Source organism: Pangasianodon hypophthalmus, chromosome 29 (genome assembly GCF_027358585.1).
Source record: "Pangasianodon hypophthalmus isolate fPanHyp1 chromosome 29, fPanHyp1.pri, whole genome shotgun sequence".
Taxonomy (NCBI): domain Eukaryota; kingdom Metazoa; phylum Chordata; class Actinopteri; order Siluriformes; family Pangasiidae; genus Pangasianodon; species Pangasianodon hypophthalmus.
The window spans coordinates 13,341,178-13,365,373 of record NC_069738.1 but is presented as its reverse complement, the minus strand read 5'-3'; the positions used below and the strand labels follow the sequence as shown (position 1 = coordinate 13,365,373).

Sequence of the window (24,196 nt, the reverse complement as noted above, 5' to 3'; positions counted from 1 at the left end):
AACCTCTAGTACTTCATCAGTTATCACCACAATATGTATATGCACAATATATGCATTTTCCCTGTGTTCACGTGGGTTTTCTTCAGGTTCTCCAGTTTCCTCCCATCTTCCAAAAACATTCCAGTAGGTGGATTGGCTAAGCTGAATTGCCCCTGTGGAATGCCATTTTAGTCTAAATTAAATAAATAAATATTCATATGATATAAATAATAAAATAAAAGTATTCATAATACTTAAATAAAATTAAATTCATAATAAAATTATGATTATTCTAAAATATTATTTAGTCATTCTCATTTTCAAAATAGCTCTCACATTTTAGTTTGTTTTTGTTTAATAATAACAGGTTTTATTTTAAAATGCCTTTTTTATTTCATAATGCCCTTTTTCGTTTTATAATGATTAATTAATTTCATAATGAGACTTTTTCCATAATGCCACATTTATTTCATAATGACAAGTATTTCATTCTGTTTTAATCTGTGATTCAACACAAATGTGGCTAAACCTGTTCAGTGATTGGTTAATCCTTTGCTATCGATTATTTTGCCTGGATCAGGCAGCGCATTTCTAGCACGAGACTACCTGCTAAGTGAATATGTGTGGAAAAGTCTTGCTAGCTTTCAGGCAGATGGAAACAGATGGAAGACATCAGTGAGCTCTGAAATGTGCTGCTTTCTTAGATAGACAAGATTTAATAGCTGATGCTGTTTTGACCCACACTGAAGATTTGTTAGAAAATCTCTGGAGCAGGGATGTCTGGTATAAATGTGCTAAAAGGGGATATGACTCCATCTTTAAAAGATCAAAAAAATCAATACAAGTTTTCATTTTTGGCATCAACGAGGTTATTGGTTGTAATAAAAATACAGAAATTGGTATGAAGCATCTGTCACTGTCATCAGCAGTCATGTTACAGCCTGAAATGGACAAAATGGATTATTTACTTTATCGTACTGTGGGAGTGGGGACGTGGTCGAGTGTCAGCTGCAGATGGAGAGGAGGAGGGCTGAACCGGCAGGTAATGCATGATGATTCTCACCAGTGTGTGATTATAGTGAGTTTATTAATGTGTGCTTTGTTTGTCTTTTACAAAATGCCAGGAAAGAGAGACCAAGAGCTAAGCTGAACTCTGTATGTTTGTGCTTGTGTGTGTCTGCAAGTGAGAAAATGCTGAAAATCTCCCTTCGCGATGATTCCCCCTTTGCGATTTCCCTTTGGTGCAGTTGAGCAGCGAGACCCTGAGGCATGCCTTCGACCAAGTGAGAGTAATTGATGGTCAGCAAATTCAGCCTAATGTGATGACCCAATTGTTGGTACCAAAGAGCTGTAGGGAACTCCTGTTTCATGGGGCTCATCTTAATCACATGGCTGGGCTTTTAGGGGGGATAAGACACACAAACCCTCTCATGGCTCATTTCTATTGGCCAGGCATTTGCGTCGATGTTAGCAGGTGCTGTGCGCCCTGTTGTGAATGTTAGCTGAATCTGCCGGCCACCCCAAAAGCGCCATTGCTCCCCCTTCCAATGATCAAAAGAATTGGTATGGACCTTGTCGGGCCATTAGAACGGAGTGCATGAGGACATTGTTTTGTACTAGTTTTAGTGGACCACGCAACATGATACCTGGAAGCAGTGGCTGTTCACAACATGTCAGCACACAGTGTCATGGGGGCATTCTTCTAATTTATCCCCCAAGTCGGGATCCTAAAAGAGATCTTGACTGACCAAGGCACTTCTTTCATGTCACGCAGTCTTTGCAAACTGTATGAATTATTGGAGACAACACGGTGTCTAAATTTGATGCATACCCAATGCCATACATTGATGAACTGCTCGACTGGTTAAGTGTGGCTCGACACTGGATTTAACCAAGGGGCATTCCCAGATTCCCTTGATTCTCTTGACTCCAATATCCCGAGGAAAAAACAGCCTTTTCAACTCCATTTGGGTTACACCAATTTATCATGGGATCTTCAGGCTGGACAGCTCCCAGTCCTGAGTTGGGCGGTGGGGGCGTGGTCGAGCGTCAGCTGCAGACTTAGAGGCGGTGGGTTGAACCGGCAGGTAACGCGTGATGATTCTCACCTGTGTGTTATGTGTGCTAACACATATATGTTACTTATGTGTGCTTTTTCTTTAAAAAAACACCATGAACCATAGTGAGAACTGAGCTGAACTGAACTCTGTTGTTTGCGCGTGTGTATATGTGTGTGTCCACAAGTGAGAATATGCTGAAAAGAACTTGAAGGAAAAATAAAAATAAAAGAAGCACAAAGCTCTGTAAAAAGTAATCTGTTTTCCAAACCCTCATTCTTAGAGACACAGTGGGATCTACATATACTTTTCCCCTAAAATGCGTTTGGAGGAGAAACTAATAGTTGGTAGACTAAGCACACAGATGACAGTACTTAAGTTTTTTCTTTTTTTTTTTTTTTTACAGCTTTTCTTAATATATATATATATATATATTTTTTTTTTGCTTACGAGTTAGAGCTTTGCTGTTCACTGTGTTTGGTATTTGGAGGAAACAACATGACAGGCTGCTGTTGCAAAATAATCATGTGGCATTATGAAATAAAAATAGTCTTGTGAAAAGAAGCCATTTTGAAATAAAAAAGCAAACAAATGTGTCAATATTATTGCAAAAACGAGTATGATAAAATAATATTTTATAATGAGTTCAGTATTATTTATTTATTGACATTTTTATTTTTATTGCAAATCCATATTAATGCAAAGCATTAATATATTGTGGTCTTGTTACTATTATGTTGTTGCGTTTGCAACAGTAGAGTAGCTTTTGTATTCATGTTCAGTTTTCCTTGCCCTGTCTTGCCTTATTCTAATCCTTTTGTTTTAGATTTTCTAGTTTTTGTTTCTTTTCCTGTCTTTGTTTGTTTGTTAGTTGTTTAATCATTAAAGACTGTCTGCATCCGACACCCTGGATTTGTGACAGTTAGTACACCAGTGGTTTCTTTCTTTTTCAGGACATTCCAAATTGTTTTGATTTCTCTTCTTTTCTCAGCTTCAAAATGCCTTGCTTTTCTTTTAACAACAAATGCAGTCTTCACAGACGCTATTAATTGTTTAAACAATCAATCTATCAGGGCACAGCTGGGCAACAAGAAACACCCATCAGTCACGTTCCAATACTTTTGATCATCTAAACATTTTGTGTGGTCTGCTACCAAAGGTGATATGTTCAAAGTTGTTTAGATCACATTACTAGATTACTAGATGTAAATATCAGGAAATGAAAAGTGAAATTCTGATCTACTGACTCATATTCATCTTTTGATCTCAAACCCAAATGTCTTCAGTGTACAGCAAAAACAAAAGAATTGGCCTTGTTGTACCAATACATTCAGAATCCAAACAAAGGGAGTATCATACAAAATAAATCCGAAATAATAGAATTTAGACGTACATGTATCAGGTTAGAAATTAAAAAATGATCTTTATGAGGTCGTCTGTGCACAATTTCAGATTTTAAATGGACTCATGTGGATTGTACACACACTTTTCTAATGAAGTATTCCAATGAGTCGTGGTTATCTCATTGTCTCCTTTTACATTCCTAAAACACAGCTTCTGTGGAGACATGGTTACACAGAGACCAGGTATTTGATCAAAACCATATGTTTTTTCCACATATATTCAGATTTTTACAGCTGTGCTGTCCTAATATATGACTGAATGACAAGAGAAAAAATTCAAAAGAGTGTACATGACACATGGCATGAGTTAAAGAAACAATGTCTTTGTGAAGATGTGTCCAAAGATAAAGGTGTCTGGTGACAGTATGTGTGAGATAACAGTGTGAAACAGAGGGAGTTTTCTTTTTTAAATTATTATGCCTTTTTTCAAATTACGCATGTTTTCTTTTCTCCTGTTAAGGTTCTACTGGGACTTGGTAATGCTCTTTCTGATGATGAGCAATCTTGTCATCCTGCCGTGGTGCATCACCTTCTTTGAGGATCAGAACACACTGCCATGGATCATGTTCAACATGGCCTCAGATACACTGTTCCTGACTGACCTAATCCTGAACTTCCGCACAGGAATCCTGGAGGACGATAACTCCCATATCATCTTAGACCCACAGGTGATTCGACGCCGATACCTGCAGGGCTGGTTCCTTGTGGATTTCATCTCTTCCATCCCAGTGGATTATATTTTCCTAGCTGTGGATCTGGAGGCTCGGCTCGAGTCAGCGGAAGTGTATCGCACCGCTAGAGCATTAAGAATTGTCCGTTTCACTAAGATCCTCAGTCTGCTTAGGTTACTACGTCTGTCCAGGCTTATCCGCTACATTCACCAGTGGGAAGAGGTAAGCAGTGAGAGAGTGTTTGCTATACAGGAGGTGTACTAAAAGGAAGAAAAGGCCAAAGTATATAGAGCAATTAATTCTGCAAGGTTAGCAGGAGTACAGGAAGACAAATGTATTCTGTAGTCAACCTGAATATCAAGTTGAAGATCCATTTTAGGATGCAACTGATGCCTTTTAATACTTTTCAGGGGAAACATTATTTAACCTCATTTGACCCCATTCTTTAGATCTTTCACATGACATATGACCTGGCAAGTGCCGTGGTTCGAATAGTCAACTTGATTGGGATGATGCTTCTACTGTGTCACTGGGATGGCTGTCTTCAGTTCATGGTGCCCATGCTTCAGGATTTCCCCCAGGACTGCTGGGTCTCCAAAATCAACATGGTGGTGAGGAAGTTAAATGACCTTTACCCCATTTTCTCCTAATTTGGTGACAAATTCCCACTCACTAGCTAGCTTTCACCACCACATGATAGCCACCAATCATTGGAAAGGTGAGAGCTAGCATGTGCGTCCTCCGTGACACCTGAAGCCAAACATTGCATTTGTACTGCTGCTCATGCTACGTCACAAGGCAGCTCAACACAATCTCAACACAAGGAAAGTGCTAACTCCCTTCTTCCTCATACATCAGCTCACAATTGGTTAGTGTTGCTCTGATGAGGGACATTTTAATATATGACCCTGATATTCGCACTGAAGATCCTTTCAACACACTTTGCACTTCTTGATTCTATAGTATACAGTTGTGGAAAAGTAACAACTTATAATCTCACTATCTGGTATCACCCAGAAGAGGATGAATTCCCTTTTGAGTCTGGCTCCTCTCCTTGCCACTGTCACCTCTGGCTTGCTCATTAGGGATATAAATCTAAATCCATATCCAGATTTCTGTAAAGCTGCTTTGTGATAATACCCATTGTTAAGAGTACTATATAAATAAAATTGAATTGAAATGAATTATTTGAACTTTATCTGAATCTTGAATGCTTTTCTGTTGTGCCACTTGGGAGCCCCATCTGTTTGCAATATTGAGGAGTTCTTTATTATATGGATTGTGTGTAGCAGTTACTGACTAATCCAGTTTATATTGTATCTTAGCAGTAACAATTTTCACTTTTTAAAACCCCTTTTCTTTGTCATTATTACTTTCTGTTGTCAGAATGCCACTTGGGAGGAACAGTACTCATACGCTCTCTTCATGGCCATGAGCCATATGCTGTGCATTGGATACGGTGCCCAAGCTCCTGAGAGAATGACTGACGTCTGGCTCACTATGATGAGCATGATTGTAGGTGCCACTTGTTATGCCATGTTCCTGGGCCATGCGACCAACCTGGTGCAGTCACTGGACGCCTCCCATCGCCAGTACCAGGAAAAGGTACTGGTGCATATTTCTCTCTTTAGCTGGGTACTTACTTGGCTAAAGTGAAAAATTGTGAGTAACTAACAAAACGTTATATCCTCCATAGTGCATGATGCTGTTTTATATTATTCCACCTTATAATCAGACTGTAAAATTACAACTAACCTTAATGTCATACCAAACTCATTAATAGACCTCATGAACCCCTATGAAGCTATGCCTACTTGGATTAACACACTAGTCATTTAAACTCATATTGATGAACTTATATTTTGAAGGCATTATTTTATTATCTACTGTATACCATCTGTTAAATTTCCTCTCTTTTATTGTTTACATATTTTCTTATAAACTGTTGTCTTTCACAGTATAAGCAAGTGGAGCAATACATGTCCTTCCATAAGTTGCCTGCTGAATTGCGACAAAGAATTCATGACTATTACGAGCACCGTTTCCAGGGGAAGATGTTTGATGAGGACAGCATTCTGGGAGAACTCAATGACCCGCTTAAAGAGGTCATTATGTCTAATTTATATTACTGAAGTAGCCTGAAATCTTACAAAAATTCAAAAACGGTCTCTGACAGTTTTCAGGTGTTGATAGACCCTGTCTGAGGATACACACTTGAACACAAGTTCATTCAATCATTCGCATTCAGTAACTTCTTTATCCTGGTCAGGGCCGTGGTGGATCTGAAGCCTGTCCTGGGAACATGGGGCGTGAGGGGGGAATACACCCTGGATGGGACTCCAGTCCATCACAGGGAACCATGCACACACATTCACACCTGGGGCAATTTAGAGTAGCTGCCTGCATGTTTTTTGGAGCTTACATTTACATTTACAACTCACAGAAGAGCTTTGTGTTATCTATCATCCTCATGCTAGTTCAATAGGTCAAGGACTAAGCATACCATCAGATGAAAAACCCAGTTGGGAAGATTGGTACAGTATGAAAAGAAAACACATGGTAAGGATTTTTTAAAATTAGTACATAAACAGTGCTAATTCAAGTGCTTTAGTGAAGAGGTAGGTTTTCTAGGTTTTTTTTTTTTTTTTAAGTCTTCGTTTGAAGACAGTCGATGACTCAGCTGTTTGGACAGACAGGGGAAGTTCATTCCTCCACCTGGGTGCAGGACAGAAGAGACTTGAGGCATGTCTTCCTTGTACCCTGTGAGATGGTGGGCCCAATCGAGCAGTGCTAGAGGCTCAGAGGGATTGTGATGCAGAGCAGGGTGTGATAAGAGCTTTAAGGTAGGTGTGCGCTGGTCCATGTTTGATTTGTTGATTTTTTTTTAAATCCGATGCAGGCAGCTACACGAAGCTGGCGGAGGGAGTGTAGCAATGGGGTGGTATGGGAGAACTCAGGGAAGCTGGAAACAAGTTGTGCACCTGTATTTTGGATCAGTTGCAGGGGTCAGATGGTGCAAAGAGGCAGATCTGCCACAAGCGAGTTGCAGTAGTCCAGTTGCAAAATGACAACTGAATGAACAAGCACATGAGTGGCTTCTGTGGATAGAAACGGCTGGATGCTCCTGAAATCTGCATAACTGAGTCAGTTTAGCAATGTGGACCAAGAAGGATGGTTGGTTGTCCAAGGCTACCCCAAGTTGGAATCAAGATTTTATATTGCTGTATCTCGGGATCCTGGCGCTGTGAGGTGTCAGTGCTACCTACTGGACTACCATGCCACCCAGCCTGGGATAAGGCAATGCAAAATGTTGTGTGTTAATTAAACTGTATTCATTTTTATGCCTTAAATTATAAAGAAGGAAACACAGCCTGCTTAAATACACATTTTCTTTAAAATGTACATTACGAAAGACTACATAATACTGACCTGATTCCAATTTACATTCTCTGTTTTCATAATAGGAGATAGTGAGCTACAATTGCCGTGAACTGGTAGCAAACATGCCGCTGTTTGGCAACGGTGATCCACACTTTGTCACTGTGCTCCTGACTAAGTTGCGGTTCGAGGTTTTCTTGCCAGGTGATGTCATTATTCGCGAGGGCACACTGGGCCGTAAAATGTACTTCATCCAGCATGGCTGTGTCACTGTCATCACCCGTAACAAGAAGGAAAAGAAGCTCACCGATGGCTGCTACTTCGGGGGTGAGTACTGATTTCACTTGTTTTGGGTACGTTTTCAGTTATGATCATAGTGTTCTTTGTAGCTTTTCCAAAGTTTACATTTTGAGCCCTCGTTCTTTTCTTATCTTATAAGCAACTGTTGTTTAAAAAATATTGTTGCTATCCTCCCATCACACATTCTAATTATTTCAAATGATCATTGATAGTAAACAGCTTGTTGAAGAGTCTATTCCTTTTCTCAGAGATTTGTTTGCTGACCAGTGGGCGTCGTACTGCCAGCGTGCAAGCCGACACCTACTGCAGACTCTATTCTCTCAGTGTGGACAGCTTTAACGAGGTGTTGGAAGAGCACCCCATCATGAGGAGGGCCTTTGAGACTGTCGCAATAGACCACCTTGACCACGTAGAGAACAATACTGCATATAAAGCCACGCCTTCAGGAGCAGCCACAAAGGAACAGACGAAAGAGAAAACAGACAGTGACATATTATAACATCTTGTTAATTATTCCTTTTTGTCATCCACCATATTGAGTGTCGTCACCATCATTGGACACCAGTATATGAGCCAAAACGGACTTGTTCCAGGGATCAGCTGCCTAAAGGACTGGTTTAGCCGATTAGGACATTTTTTTAAAACCCTGGTATCAAAATGCATCCATTATGTGCATACAGTAGTCAGATAGCAAGTGCGTTTATTGCTGGCATTTAATCTGATGCACATAGGCTGTTTCAGATGCAGTTAGTAATTAAATTACACTTTACCGTTTCATTATGCAAACAAACACTAACATAAGTGTTACACAGTATTAACCTTCCAAATTTACAGCCAGGTGAACATTTGAAGGAGTAGGTTGATGGAACTCGCCCACTGAATATAGTCAGGCTGGATCACTTGCACAATTTAAGCCATTTTAAAGGTCGTTATCCAGATTGAGTCACATTCTAAACTCATCTGCCTGCATTGAAATTGGCACTAGTGTGTGTCTAACATCCTCTAGGAATATTATGGGTACAAACATATTATTAATTCCTGGTTTTAAATGGCTCTGACTGTCCTGGAGAGCTTACTGGCAAGTATTACACAAGGTGATTCATCTACTTAGAGTGATTAAACCTATCTTACCTAAGAAATGGACACAGGGACTTGTCAGGGTCAGGCATGTCTAAATGTAATGGAGGATTAAAAACATGGTTGACAAAGGCACTAGGTTTTTTTATTGATGGCAAAAATAACTTTGGCAACATATGGGCTGTAAGATCGATTGTGTTTAAATAGTCTCAAATGATCTGCTTTGGGTTGATTTTCTAATATGATCAGTGTTACAGAATCACTGATGGGATGTTAGAATTTTTTTTTCGTCTTCTGTATTTTACTGCTGAGCAAAAATGCTTCAGTGCCAAAAGGCCTGCTAGCTGGCCAGGTTTTCAGTAAACCCTCTACATGAAGCCGTCGAACAAGCGTACATGCTCTAGAAGATACACCCTCCTTACTGAGAGTCAAGATGTACATTTTGTGTGTCCTGAATGAAGCAATGAGGCATAAAATGTGGTATCCATTGCATCGCACTGTTGAAAGACACAAGGGCAATTCCATGCAAATGCCAACATTACCGTGGAAAAATAAAGTTGTGAGCACAGGAACAAAAAATTTTCACTCATGTCTTTCACCCCGTTTCACTGGATTTAACTTTTCTAGTCGAATGATCAAGAAAATTGCATTGTTTATACATCAGATGTATGGAGTACTGGTTCCGACATGTCACATCCATAATGCAGGTTTCTTCTTAACAATGTATTCCCATAACAAGAAATATTTTCAAATCTGTACTTTTAGTGTTCATTGAAGTCTCGTTCATGTTACACGTATGATACTTTCTGCAATGGTTTTTAAAAGTTTGTAGAAAACGTCTCAAACAGAAGTTTGTCTGTTTGACAACGCGAGTGTGTTTTACAACATTATGGTGGTGTTCACGTGCGTTAACCTCGTAATTACGATATTTCTGACAGCACTTGAAGGCAGCATTAATGCTGCATTCGACTAGAGATCTCCAACCAGGAAAAAACCAAACAATACAGTATGAATTCATACACTGACCCTACATCTCAATTCATCTACTTATACTATGCAGTAAAAGTATGTACTCTTTATGTGAAGAAAAAGTACATACTTTTGAGTGTGTAGCAAAAGAGTATGCGAGTACTGGGACATACGAACTAACACGTCATATAAAGGAAGAGAACGTTGTTGCCTAGTTACGCACGCTGTCACCGTGAACAACCTCCTCGTTGAACCTCATTTCAGCTTTTCTTCATTCATTATTCCTTATATCATTTATATCATTTAATTGACCATTCCCTTGATTTATTTTTCCACGTTTCATTTACACCTCTCTAAGGTGTAAATAATATAAAGGATAATATTAGCTGAAAAAGTGTTGACACATGCACAGTTCAAAAATCTACCGGAAATAGTCGACCATCCGGGAACCTTTGGGATCCTCATTTCAACATACAACGATTTGGGACGCGATAATTCTAATCTCGGGTACTATTTAGATCGCGAATTGAGGCGCAGCATCATACTCTGAAACTCAGGGTAGCCTTCTCAGAGTTCAGCAAGTGACGTCAAATCAACATGGCTGCTCGCAGTATGAACAGTAAACAAAGCAGCACTTCTTACTTTTAAATGATTTATACTGTGTATACAAGCACTTGCTTTTTAAATCTATAACTCTGACTATACAGGTCATTGTTTTGAGGAGAAAAATATACATCACTCATCACAGTAAAACTTGCTAACAAAAGAGGAACATGGAGGCATCTATGTTTTTCTTCCACTTCTCAAATTCCCACATTATAGGTTCCAGTAGGTGGCGGTATGCGCTCACTTGCTTTCCGCAGCAGCATCAGAAGAAGCAGAAGAAGAAGAAGTATTTCCGGGTCCGCTCGCTAATGTTTTCCGCTCAACAGTTTCACTAAGCTGAGATCCGGGGAGCATACACGAAGGTAAATAGGTGCTCTGAGTTCTTTTATTCATTTTAACGATTGTAGAAATAGCTGTTACGTGACACTGCTGTCCTGAAACTCTAACAGTGAATGCACAGTGTGTAACTAGCCAGACAGATTAAATGCCGAGCCTGTTATTGTAGAGATTGTGGAGGTCACCGCGAGAAGTGTCCATAGTGTCGGGCTGCAGTACAAATCACTCCCTAGTGGCTCTGTGTAGTGCACTAGGTAGGGTGCAGAGGCGCTTATGTCATACCCTGTGTAGTGCACTTGTATAGGGAGGAAGGTGGCATTTTGGATTCAACCTCAGTTCAGTGGTTAAGTAACGTTTAGCTCGTAAATTAGGCTTAAAAATGATAGACTGTTTGTTTAACAGTTTCTGAGCTGTGACACATTATTGGTGTAGAGTTTGGAGCTAGCTGTGCTGTGATTAGTTTTTTAGCTAGCTAAAAAAATGGCGAGATTTATGTAAGATTGGTTGATACTAACGTTATCTAACTAACTAACTAACTAATTAATTATTCAGGATGCTGTTGGTTATAAAGCAGTGATACAATAAGATATACAGCATTTACATGTTCATCAGTTTATGACACTGTAAGACATTACCATAAACATTGCATTGTGTAGCAAAAGTATGTGCACCCCTGACCATCACACCCATATGAGGTTCTTCTCCAAACTGTTACCACAAAGTATAAAGCACACACTTATCTAGAATGTCTTTGGATGCTGTAGTATTACAATTTCCCTTCACTGGAACTAAGAGGCCCAAACCTGTTCCAGCACGACAATGCCCCTGTGCGCAAAGCGAGCTCCATGAAGACATGGTGTGTGAAGGTTGGAGTGGAAGAACTTGAGTGTCCTGCACAGAGCCATGACCTCAACCCCACTGAACACCTTTGGGATGAACTGGAACACCGACTGAACCCCAGACCTCCTCGACATCCCAACATCAGCGCCTCCTCACTAATGCTCTTGTAGCCGAATGAACACAAATCCCCACAGCCACGCTCCAAAATCTAGTGGAAAGCTTCCCAGAAGAGTGGAGCTCATTATAACAGAAAAGGAGAATAAATCTGGAATGGGATGTTCAGTAAGCAAATATGAATGTGATGGTCAGGGGTGCACATACTTTTGGCTATATTATGTGTATACAGCTCGTTTCAGTGAAGCTACTCTGAACTTTAACCTCAGTGTCCAGTAATCATCATTTTAAACCATCATCAAACCACTGAAACCTTACTCTCCTTTTAATATCCATCCATTTTCCATACTGCTGCTTATCCTACACGGGGAGCCTGGAGCCGATCTTGTCTCCGGCTTGGTATATGTTAGGAATTTGCCTCTCGTCTTTCCTGTCACTTTAACGAATGCTGGTAATATTGTGTTTTAACAAGGATTTCTGTTACACTTTGACGTGGCCAGTACTTGATGTTGCTGTAGTGGACAGACTGTCATGTATAGAATCCTGGACAAATTGTAGGAATTTAGGTTTAGTTCAAGAAGCTGAAATGTTCAAACCTTGTTAGCAGCCATGTCCACTGTTCAGAGAAACAATGCTTGACTTCCTGACATTCAGATGGCACGGGGTGCATTAGTTGGTGTCGGCTTGGCAATCGTTTGCAAACGCGGTTCAGACAAAGCAATTAATGATGAAATTTACTTCATATGCACATTGTTTGTAAGAGACATCAGAGAGCCCATGTTACGAATGTTTCCAACAGGAAAGGATGCTGGCTTGTCTCGGCTGTCCTGGACTGAGTCGCACGCTCAGCTCAGGGGTGTTGCATCTGCCCAACACTTTTGCATCTCGCGCTCCCACGATCTCCACTTCAATCAGCAGAGGAAGCCACGTGGCATTAGTGCGCTACAACAGCACGGCCCAGCAGGTATTCCTTCTCTTCTAAAACCCTTTTGTGGATGTTTTTAGCTTATTTAAATCATTTCAAATTCATTAATCCTATAAATGTGTACACAGTACACAGCACACAGCACACAGCTATATAGACTTGAACGGAGAAGTTGTGTGTTTTAAAGCACCAGTGCATTGTACTCACATTTTGGTTTGGTATTCACTCAGGAAAACGTCAAGAAAACAAAGTTTGGACCTTTGGCTGACCAGGACAGAATTTTCACCAACCTTTACGGGCGACATGACTGGAGGTACTGCAGACTTTTGGCCTTTTTTGGGGAGAATTTCTTCTTCTGTATTCATAGTACACGTAAAAGATAATTTTCTTAGTTCTAAGTGTAAAAGTATGGATGTGATATAAAGATGTAAGTTTGATATTGTGATAAATTATGTCACGATATATTTTTGGGAGATATCATGGATAATGTGATGTCTTTCTTTATTTTTTTAAATAAATTAAATTACAAACTGACTTGATGCAACTTATTTGATATAAAAAATTATTTAAATTTATTTTAAATTGTACAATGTAAAATTTACATGTTTTTAATTTTGTTTTCCTTTTTGGTGTTTTTTTTTTATTTGTAAATAAAAAAATTATTTAATTTTTTTAAATATGAAAAAATTACATACATTTATTTTTGTAGATATTATATATATCTTCTGAAACCATCTTATAAAACATAAATTACTTTTAAATTTGTAGACATGAATATCATATAAATCATCGAAGCTGTCTGTAATGAGAGGAAAGACAATAACGCCTACATGAACAGTTTTTTTTTTTTTTTTTTTTTTTTTTTTTTTAAATGCAACATTACTGCAACTGAGACTCGTGATATGATATTTTTGTCATGTTTATCACCTCTAATCTAAATATTACAGGGAGAAGTGTATGTATGGTGTAAGACTGGACACTGAGATTCCCTATTAATCTGAAAGATGAAAAGATTTGCTAAGGTTTTGCCTCCGTTTATAGGCTGAAAGGTGCATTAAGTCGTGGTGACTGGTACAAGACCAAAGAGATCTTGGAGAAGGGAGTGGACTGGATCCTCAACGAGATCAAAGTGTCGGGTCTGCGTGGGAGAGGAGGAGCTGGCTTCCCCACAGGGATGAAGTGGAGCTTCATGAACAAGCCCAGCGATGGCAGGTTGGCTGCACGTTATTTAACCGAAACACTGAATGATTCACGCTGTTTTTCATGAAGCCCTGTATGAGCTTTCCTAGTACCTCGACACTTCACAGCTGCCTAGATCAGAGCACGCTGATCTTTATTCTCTTATTCTCTTCTCTCCTCAGGCCTAAGTACCTGGTGGTGAATGCTGATGAGGGAGAACCCGGCACCTGCAAAGACCGAGAGATCATGCGCCATGACCCACACAAGCTGGTGGAGGGCTGCCTGGTTGCGGGTAGGGCCATGGGAGCGCGCGCTGCTTATATCTATATCCGTGGAGAGTTTTACAACGAGTCGTCCAATCTCCAGGTGAGATCCTTAACAGGCATGTGATGTGCAGTTGAATAGAAAAGAGTTCAAAATCCATTAAGATTTCTTGTTGTACTTTTTGGTCTTCTAACTTTGTGTCACTTGATCTGTTGAGTCATTTATGACCTGTAATATTTCCACATTTTTAAATTACAGTGAATAGGAGCTATTTGGGGTTTAGCCAAACTGCTTGAAAGCAAACTGCGTTTTCAATGACTGCCTTAGTAAAAGAAATCCATTTATTTAAGATCAAAATATTATTATTATTAAAGCAGGATGGGTATGCTTACACTGCACTGACATTGTCTGATAAATTACTGGTTCCTAAGTAGGTGATACCCTGGAGGGTTGGAGGGATTAATTGAGGAGACGAAAGGCAGGAGTGTGAAAGCATGGAGCTGATTTTATTGTCCTTTCCTCCATGCTTTCTGCACAGCACTATCCTCCAAATGAAAAACAGGAAAAGCACCCTCAGCTTAAACACACACACACAGGCTCAGCACAGGACGCTTTCTTAGATAGCTCAGTGCCAGCGTCCTCGTTCTGGCTTTTCAGTAGACACACAGAGTATAAATCTGCCATGATCAGGTAGCAGTGCTCATTTATAAGCCTCCTCCCTTCATTCACAGCCTGCCCTTGACCACGCCCTCACTGCCACAGGGTTTATAAATAGTTTGTCGTGGTCGCAATTCTGTACATTTCAATTTCTGATACATGCCCTATATTTAAAACAATCTCATTTTTCCCTTGTTTTACAAATCTCTCTCATGTTGCATGTATCTGCTGCTCATGATACCTTATAAGATCAATCCAGCACAACTGTCGGTTTCGGAGAGTGTTCATGGTGTTTGGAGAACGTAGTTTGAAATATTAAAGAGACTGTTTAAAGAAATGTTTGTGTTCATCTCTTTCTGCCCAGGTTGCCATTAACGAGGCGTATGGAGCAGGGCTGATTGGAAAGAACGCCTGCGGCTCTGGCTACGACTTTGACGTGTTTGTGATGCGCGGTGCTGGGGCTTACATCTGCGGAGAGGAAACAGCTCTGATCGAGTCCATTGAGGGTAAACAGGGGAAGCCCCGTCTGAAGCCGCCTTTTCCTGCTGACGTGGGTAAGAATGAATTCTGATATATTGTGAATTTAACTCACTCTCATTGATCATCACCTCCATTTGGCCGCTTTTATAACAGTAGCTTAGAAGTTAGTAACATTACTAACTCTGTGATTCTGCAGAGAGGGAGAGACATTCTGTCACACAACAAACCAAAACCGACAGACTAATTTATTTATTTAAAAAAAAAAACAACAACAAAAAAAACATTTACTTGAGTACAGTTGTACAGTTTGTGTCCCAAGTTCACTATCACGAGAAGTATTTACTTCTTGCTCTGAATACTGGAGACGTCATTTTGAATTTTTAAATTGATACGTTTCCTGTATTACGTATTTAGATCGTCCAATTTGTATGTAACAGCTTTTGTAGGATCTATTATAGCAGCATGTCTTTCCTGTGCTATATCCAGAACACATCCAGAGATTATGCTTACTCATGTACATCAGCACCAGACTGAGAGATAAGGTTAAGCCCTGCTTCCGCACACAGGATTTTAGGACAGTAAGTGTAGCTAGCAGGTGGAGTAGAGCAGCACACAGGAGAGCAAGACAAATACAAAGCCAACAGGAACTGACTTTGCATATGCATGGAGGATGGAATAACATTAAAAACAATGGTGTAGATCAGTGTGGAATGTGTAGTGTGGAAACTTGATATTTGTTAACTGTCTTCTTGCAGGAGTGTTTGGTTGCCCAACAACTGTTGCGAATGTAGAAACGGTGTCTGTAGCCCCAACTATCTGCCGTCGCGGTGGCTCATGGTTTGCCAGTTTCGGCAGAGAGAGGAACTCCGGCACAAAGCTCTTCAACATCTCCGGTCATGTGAATAACCCCTGCACCGTGGAGGAGGAGATGTCTGTTCCGATGAAAGAGCTGATTGAGAGGCATGCAGGTATGCTACATCTTTTGCACTCTGATTAAGTATGACAGACTCCTAACAGACCCCTTGTACTGTAATGTGCACTGGGGTTAGTGTCTGTGCAGAGTTCCACATGTTCTTCCCAGGTCTCTGTGGGTTCTCCAGTTTCCTCCAACCTCTAAAAAACATGCAGGTAGGTGGATTAGAGATGCTAAATTACCCGTGTGTGAGTGAGTGTGAGTGAGTGTGTGTGTGAGTGTGTGTGTGAGTGTGTGTGTGAGTGTGTGTGTGAGTGAGTGTGAGTGTGAGTGTGAGTGTGAGTGTGAGTGTGTGTGTGTGTGTGTGTGTGTGTGTGTGTGTGTGTGTGTGAGTGTGTGTGTGTGAGTGTGAGTGTGAGTGTGAGTGTGAGTGTGTGAGTGAGTGTGAGTGAGTGAGTGAGTGTGAGAGTGAGTGAGTGTGAGAGTGAGTGAGTGTGAGAGTGAGTGAGTGTGAGAGTGAGTGAGTGTGAGAGTGAGTGTGAGAGTGAGTGAGTGTGTGAGTGTGTGAGTGTGTGAGTGTGTGTGTGTGTGTGTGTGTGTGTGAGTGTGTGTGAGTGTGAGTGAGTGAGTGAGTGTGAGAGTGAGTGTGAGAGTGAGTGAGTGTGAGAGTGAGTGTGAGAGTGAGTGAGTGTGAGAGTGAGTGTGAGAGTGAGTGAGTGTGAGAGTGAGTGTGAGAGTGAGTGAGTGTGAGAGTGAGTGAGAGAGTGAGTGAGTGTGAGAGTGAGTGAGTGTGAGAGTGAGTGAGTGAGTGAGTGAGTGAGTGAGTGAGAGAGTGAGTGTGTGAGTGAGTGTGTGAGTGAGTGTGTGAGTGAGTGTGTGAGTGAGTGTGTGAGTGAGTGTGTGAGTGAGTGTGTGAGTGTGTGAGTGAGTGAGTGTGTGAGTGTGTCCATGGTGCCCTGCGATGGTGTGGCATCCCTTCCAGGGTGTATTCCCAGCTCATGCCTGGTATTCCTGGGATCAGCGGATCCACAGCAACCCTGACCAGTAAACGTGGTTACTGAGGATGAGTGATGTAATATAAATATTTCTTGAATCCTCCATTGGTATATGCTTACTAAATGACAGATCTTTAGCATCTCAGTATTTTTAAACGGTTGAAATCATGTTCTCAGGGGCTTTACAGTAATTAAAGCCTTGCTGGGGAAGAGACCACTCCTGATCTCCAAACCTGATCTGTTATATCGTGTGATTGCTCTCAGTGACTCCATTTTTCAGACGCTTGATCTAGATAGCACCAGTAACCCAACGTTAGCGATCTCAATAAAACATTTCTGTCCTCGGCTTTGGCATTGCTGAAAAGGTGCAGTTGAGTTGTAACCTTAACCTCTGCTGCAGGTGGTGTCCGTGGAGGCTGGGATAACCTCTTGTGCGTGATTCCCGGTGGGTCGTCAACACCACTCATTCCTAAACATGTGTGTGAGGATGTTCCCATGGACTTTGACGGCCTCATACAGGCTCAAACCGGCCTGGGTACTGCAGCACTCATCGTCATGGACAAATCGGTGGGTGGTTGGTCTGTAACTTCATGCTGCAGTATTCAGCAGATTGTAGATGTAGCTTTAAGCCTGTATGAACTTAAAATTGGATTTGTATGGTTTATTATCCTGACCACTGATTCTGATGAACTATGAGGGAGGTCAAGAACAAAAGCAGCAACACTTGAAATGTAAGCACTCATTGCAAACGCATCGTACACATAAGCACCTAAACGTTATTCGGTACACACAGGGTATGTGCAAACGTTTAAAAAAAAAAAAAAAAAGTGCTGCGTAATAAGGTTTTATTCTGAGGATGAAGGCATTGAGTCATGTCTTTATTAAATGTTTGCAGTAGAATTCTTCTGAGGTAACTACTTCAGGGTGGTTTTTGAAAGCAGCACACTGGCAATCAAGGATGGATTACTGAACGGGCTTACCGGGCACGAGGATCCAAGGAGTCAAAAGCCAGAGCTTGCTTTGTAGGATAAAGAAGAGCTAACAGAATCTATTTAATATATGCACTAATAGATGATAACTGTTATTATACTGATTACAGTTTTTTTTTAATGAATGAATTCCTTCTTTTTTATTGACTACCAGGTGCTGTGATGAAAAACTGAATTAATTAGTCAGCATCATGGATTTTCCCCCGAATATACATATCTGAAAGCTACTAGCCAGATAGCTACAATGTACAAATGGAAGTTTACTACTGTACAGTAAGAGGAAAATAAATTTAGATCAGGATTTATAAAATACCAATGCATAATTTTCCCCTATTACTGACATGATATTTTAATCATTTTCAGTAGAATTGTTATAAAGGTAATTTATGGCAACGTTTTAATATGGTGAGGTTGTTTGATGGTAGATTGCGCCTTAAAATGATCACGCAGTCGTGATTTTATTTTGTATTTGTCCTTGTGACAGTGAGAATTCTAATTAGTGTGAAATGTAGAGTTTGGGGCCGGAGTTTCAAGGGGGCCTTTTGTACATTCTTGCCCAGGGGTCCATTGTCTCATAATCCATCCCTGCCTGCAACATGGCCCTTTTACCGAGTGCATGTACCATAGAGAAGAGCTAATAAATTGTGTAAATAGTCAACAGATGGTCTACAGTCAGTAACTATTCCTACAGTGCTAATAAAGTGTCCCTGAAGTTTCTATCTACAAAAATTGTCTCTTAACAGTGTTGGAACAGAACAATGTGCAAGCTTGTGCCTTGTAGGATGCTGAAACAAAGTCATGTGATCAGAAAGAGTACAGAAATTTAACCTTGTTTCATTACAGACGGATGTAATCAGAGCTATTGCACGGCTGATCGAATTCTATAAGCATGAAAGCTGTGGCCAGTGCACCCCCTGCAGGGAAGGTAAGGAACTGCACATCAGTGGGGTTGGTTTCTTGGTCAGTGTGATTCTATGTAATGAATAAAACACGACTGGGCATGCTGTTATAGGAAAGTAATCAACGCCAGGGCAGTGTGGTATGGCCTAATACGAAGCGACGTTTCTGTTAGCACCCCAAAGTGGATTATGTTGCTATAACAGCACATCCCCTAGGTGTTTTATTCCTCTTACACCACAGTGATTTGCCAAAAATTACAATCTGTAATGTATTAATAACTGACCTGTCATGATTTTTAACCATTTGTAGTTACAATTAATGTTGTGGAACATCCATAAGACAAGTTAGTTCCTGTGTTAAACAGTTGTCTCTCACCAGCCTCTCTTTTTTTTTTCTTTCTCTTGAAATGAAATAAGACAAAAATGCAGGTTGTCATGTTACCAGGAATCTCATCAAACTGGTCATTTATGTTATTGTCGGAACTACTGTATGAGTCGGGCTGTTATAGAAAATTAATCCACACCTTCTGATTTGAGAATTCAACAGCACCGTGACAGAAGTCAATATGATCAACAAGATCTGAGCATTTCATAGAATGTAATACTTTGAATATTGTCGAGGAGGGAACAGTAGAGGGAATGCTTTTTTCAGTCTTTCAGAGCTTATTTAAATATTAATATATTGTAATTATACTTTTTTTTTTCCAGGAGTGGATTGGATGAATAAGATGATGTGGCGCTTCGTTAAGGGAGACGCACGGGCAGCAGAGATTGATATGATCTGGGAGCTCAGCAAACAGATTGAGGGTCACACCATTTGTGCTCTGGGTGATGGAGCTGCATGGCCTGTTCAGGTACATAACACTTTCACACCTAAACATAAACAATACTACTTATATTGATTGTGCTTTAAAATATTTTATTAAATGATTTTTGTTCAGGGTTTGATCCGTCACTTCCGTCCCATCATGGAGAGCAGGATCTCAGAGTTCCAGCAGAAACAGCAAGCTCGGGCTTAGTTTCAGCATCTCCTCTTTCCCCTTTTATCCTAATATACATTATTATTTAAGAATAAAAGTGCTGTCTGACACTTATATCTGGACTGTCATCACCATCCAACTTGTAATGCATTTGCTTCCAGTCTAAAAATAACTAATAAAGTTCTGTGAATTATTAGATTGAGCTGTTGTACATGGAAATGTGTCATAACTGTTTATTATAATGCTCTTATTTACTGCGGCGCTTTATCTATACGTATCTATCTATCTATCTATCTATCTATATATAAATATATAGTGTGTGTGTGTATCTAGTGTGCACAGATCAGTGGTAGTCACATTTAAAGTTATAATAATGCACTCCATCCTTCCTCCGTCACAACACACAGGTGCTGTAGATTATTATGAAGAATTCACATTCTGCATAATTCAAAACTAGATTCTTTGCTAAATAGGAATGAGAGTAGAATGAAGCCATTTTCCAGTCAGTCTCTATGCAGTGAAAACAGTGTTGACTTAAATACCTGATATAAATTAACACTTTCCTACCAACACTCCTTATCCTTCCTTAAGTCCATGACAATTTCCAGGCGCACTCATATTCCTCTGCTTTTTTTAATCTTTAAGTGTATTGTTTAATCTAACATTTAAGAAAAAGTTTTTAATGGAAACCCTGTACATTTTCACATTGATTTCATAGAACATTTTTAATTTAAAACTTTGGGAACGTTTGTTAAAAATATAAAACATCTCATTTTGTTAACAGTAGAACCCAAACCCATGGAGTTAGTTAAATAAATAAATAAATAAATAAATAAATAAATAAATAAATGGAATGCATGTTCATATACACTATATGTCCAAAAGTATATGGACACCTGACCATCATGCCCATATGTAGTGCAACAATGGTGGAAGCACACAATTGTATAGAATGTCTCTGTTTGCTGTAGCATTACAATTTCCCTTCACTGGAACTAAGAGGCTCAAACCTGTTCCAGCATGACAATGCTCCTGTGCACAAAGCGAGCTCCATGAAGACATGGTGTGTGAAGGTTGGAGTGGAAGAACTCGAGTGTCCTGCACAGAGCCCTGACCTCAACCCCACTGAACTGGATGAACTGGAACCAGTGGTGTGCGGTCGTGTTTTAAAATGAGGAGGCAGTATATATATATATATAAATATTACATAAAAAAGAGAGAACAAATATAATTCTATTTTGTATTTAATTATTATTTTTTCTATTTTATTTAATATTTTTAATATGAATTATACATTTCATAGTATTTTTAAGCATTTTTACATTTATTCCAAAAATAATAACTAAAGTAACAATTATTGCAGTAACAATTTGAACAATATTTTGGAAACACTTTACAATAAGGATTCATTAGTTAACATTAGTTAACTACTTTAGTTAGCATGAACTAAGAATGAACAATACTTCTACAGCATGTATTAATCTGATTTAATATTATTTTCAACATTTACTAATGCATTATTAAAATCAAATGTGTTTGTTAACATTAGTTAATGCACTGTGAACTAACATGAACTAACAATGAACAACTAACATTAACAAAGATGAATAAATACTGTAATAAATGTTCATTGTTTGTTCATGTTAGTTAACACATTAACTAATGTTAACAAATGACACATTGTAAAGTGTTACTAACATTTTTTTATTTGTGAACTGATGTTCAGCTGTGCTTTTTAATAGTCAACTTATTTTCGGGTCATCGTCATAAAAGCTCTGTAAACACAAACACAGACACAAAGATATATGTTTCATTTCATCAAGCTGAATGCTCACTAGTCATCACGTTTTCAGGCCGATCACATCCAATTATAGCGCTAAACTAATAACCACTAAACCCATGGTGCGTTATGGGGTCTCTGTTATAAGTCCATGGGCTGAGGGGAGGCAAGCCTCCACTGTTACTTTACCTGCAGGTGTCGCTGTTACTTCATGAAAACGAGTGACTTTTATACTTTTTTAGTAATATTTGCGTCGTTTTATTTTTGCAATATCGATTATTTTCTCATCTAATTTTTTGAGGAGACACTGCCTCCCTTGCCTCCTCGGAGGAAACGCCCCTGACTGGAACACCGACTGAACCCCAGACCTCCTCGTCATCCCAACATCAGCGCCTGATCTCACTAACGCTCTTGTAGCTGAATGAACACAAATCCCCACAGCCACGCTCCAACATCTAGTGGAAAGCCTTCCCAGAAGAGTGGAGCTTATTATAACAGAAAAGGACGAACAACTCAATATTAATGCCCGTGGTTTTGGAATGGGATGTTCAATACTCAGGTATTCATATACTTTTGGTCATATAGTGTGGAAATCATGTGTTTTAACTGAAGCGTAAAAAACAATACACTATAAAATTACATAATAAATGGAATAAAGATTTTATTAATAATGCTAACATAAATACGAGGAAATGTCTGTTGTACTAATAGAATTACTATTAATGAAGATCAATACAAAATAAATTCATGACAAGAAAAGATAAAATTCATAAAATCCAGTGTAGCTGCTCCGACGTAAGCATGACATTCTGGGAAGAGGTCCAGCATATGTAAGGGTAAAATGTACTTTAGTCTGCAGTTATGTATATTTTACAATTTAGTAGATCTAGAATTTTTTATTTTCCAAACTTGTTTTCCAAACTTATTTACTTATTATAAAATATTGGAAAAGTAGGAGCCCCTACTAGACACTTTTGGACAGAATGAATGAAATATTAATTAACTATCTGATGACAGCAAGAAACAAAGGGAGGGGTGGCTAATATTGAGTCAATAAAAGATGTATACTGATGATTGGGTGGATGTTGGGACCAAAAATGTGCAAGGCGGGTCCTTCATTCTCTCTGTGGTTATAATGATATCATGTGTGGTGACGAGAACCTTTCCTGGTATTCTGATCAGCAGTGGCCCATGTCCCTGTCTTTTTTGAGCCTGACTGCATGGTCTCCAGATGTTGATTAAACAGTGCTTGTTATATTGCAAAGGCTTTGGATGTGTTGGTTTCTTTCAAACTGTATTTTATTGTGTGTGTGTCTGTGTGCGTGTGTGTGTCTGTGTGTGTATTGCAGCCCTAATGTTTCCTGTCTTTAAAAACATAGACAAGGAAGTACTTCCAGTTTTATCTAACTCCTGCCAGCACAGTGCTGAATGATAATACACAACATAATGTTTACTGTATATGCCATGTGTGAAGCAGAATGTACAGTGCATTCAGAAAGTATTCAGACCCTTTCATTTTTTTCCACATTTTATGCTGCAGTCTTTTTCCACATCAATCTACACTCCATACCCTATAATGACAAAGCTGATGGTTTAGGGTAGGGGGGTGTCACCAGGATCCAAACATCCCAGTTTACCAAAACACTCTAGGCCCATAAACCTAAGAATAAAGCTATTTACAAATAGATTTTAACCCCCCTACGCCTATTTCTCACACATTCATTCAGGTTTGTTGATGCTGGCCGTAACCCTGGCCGTATTCTGTCCCAGGGAGCCCTCATGTCTGTGTTACCTTCTGGCTCTCCCTTTTAGTTATGCTGTCATAGTTAGTCTTGATGGAGTTCCTGCTTGCATCTTGTACATCATCTTAAACCATTACAGTACAAGAGCATACCTAATAATCTGTGTTATTTCTCTCTCTCTCTCTCTCTCTCTCTCTGTTACATGTTACTCCTGAGATACCAGTGATCCTGGTTACTTCTGCCCTCCAGACCTCCCTGATCCATCAGGAGGGACCCACTTCTGCTTGGAGCCTTGCACGCCAGAAAATCACTCACAGCTGCTGAAGATGGCACAGCATGGATAGCCTACAGATCACCATGGGTTTACTGTGGATGGTAACACACAGACACCCTAAATATGACTGTGGATGTTCTTTCTTGGATAGCCTTTAGACAGTAATTGCTAAGAACAGTTTACACTTCAGTCTCAATCATTGAACAGTTGATACCTTCAGGTTGACACAAGAAACTTAAACTTAAAACTCATACTCAAGTTAATTCTAACACACACATCACTCCTTGACTCTGTAATATACAGTTATAGAAGCAGAATGATTTTTTAATCACACTATCTGGTGTTACCCAGAAGAGGACGGGTTCCCTTTTGAGTCTGCTTTCTCTCAA

At 39.6% G+C, this 24,196-nt stretch overlaps 2 protein-coding genes across 2 annotated transcripts; both read left to right on the top strand.

The window, feature by feature from the left end:
- The first annotated feature begins 1,192 nt into the window (after nucleotides 1-1,192).
- On the top strand, nucleotides 1,193-9,574 carry hcn3 (hyperpolarization activated cyclic nucleotide-gated potassium channel 3). Its single transcript, XM_053231545.1, has 8 exons — nucleotides 1,193-1,262; nucleotides 1,482-1,542; nucleotides 3,900-4,332; nucleotides 4,560-4,721; nucleotides 5,497-5,715; nucleotides 6,069-6,215; nucleotides 7,575-7,815; nucleotides 8,037-9,574. The coding sequence occupies exons 1-8, from the start codon at nucleotides 1,193-1,195 to the stop codon at nucleotides 8,285-8,287; spliced, it is 1,584 nt and encodes a 527-aa protein (XP_053087520.1). The 3' UTR covers nucleotides 8,288-9,574.
- A 1,091-nt stretch (nucleotides 9,575-10,665) lies between these two features.
- On the top strand, nucleotides 10,666-20,213 carry ndufv1 (NADH:ubiquinone oxidoreductase core subunit V1). The gene is made up of 11 exons (XM_026928395.3): nucleotides 10,666-10,802; nucleotides 12,530-12,694; nucleotides 12,886-12,968; nucleotides 13,697-13,867; nucleotides 14,017-14,200; nucleotides 15,120-15,309; nucleotides 15,991-16,203; nucleotides 17,544-17,710; nucleotides 18,976-19,057; nucleotides 19,740-19,885; nucleotides 19,973-20,213. The coding sequence occupies exons 2-11, from the start codon at nucleotides 12,536-12,538 to the stop codon at nucleotides 20,048-20,050; spliced, it is 1,473 nt and encodes a 490-aa protein (XP_026784196.1). The 5' UTR covers nucleotides 10,666-10,802; nucleotides 12,530-12,535; the 3' UTR covers nucleotides 20,051-20,213.
- The last annotated feature ends 3,983 nt before the right edge of the window (nucleotides 20,214-24,196 follow it).

Coding starts and splice junctions, on each gene's coding strand:
- hcn3 (XM_053231545.1), top strand. CDS start 1,193: ATGATTCCCCCTTTGCGATTTCCCTTTGGTGCAGTTGAGCAGCGAGAC. Junction 4,333..4,559: donor ACATTCACCAGTGGGAAGAG/GTAAGCAGTGAG, acceptor CCCATTCTTTAG/ATCTTTCACATGACATATGA. Junction 4,722..5,496: donor TCTCCAAAATCAACATGGTG/GTGAGGAAGTTA, acceptor TTCTGTTGTCAG/AATGCCACTTGGGAGGAACA.
- ndufv1 (XM_026928395.3), top strand. CDS start 12,536: ATGCTGGCTTGTCTCGGCTGTCCTGGACTGAGTCGCACGCTCAGCTCA. Junction 12,969..13,696: donor TACGGGCGACATGACTGGAG/GTACTGCAGACT, acceptor CTCCGTTTATAG/GCTGAAAGGTGCATTAAGTC. Junction 15,310..15,990: donor GCCTTTTCCTGCTGACGTGG/GTAAGAATGAAT, acceptor GTCTTCTTGCAG/GAGTGTTTGGTTGCCCAACA.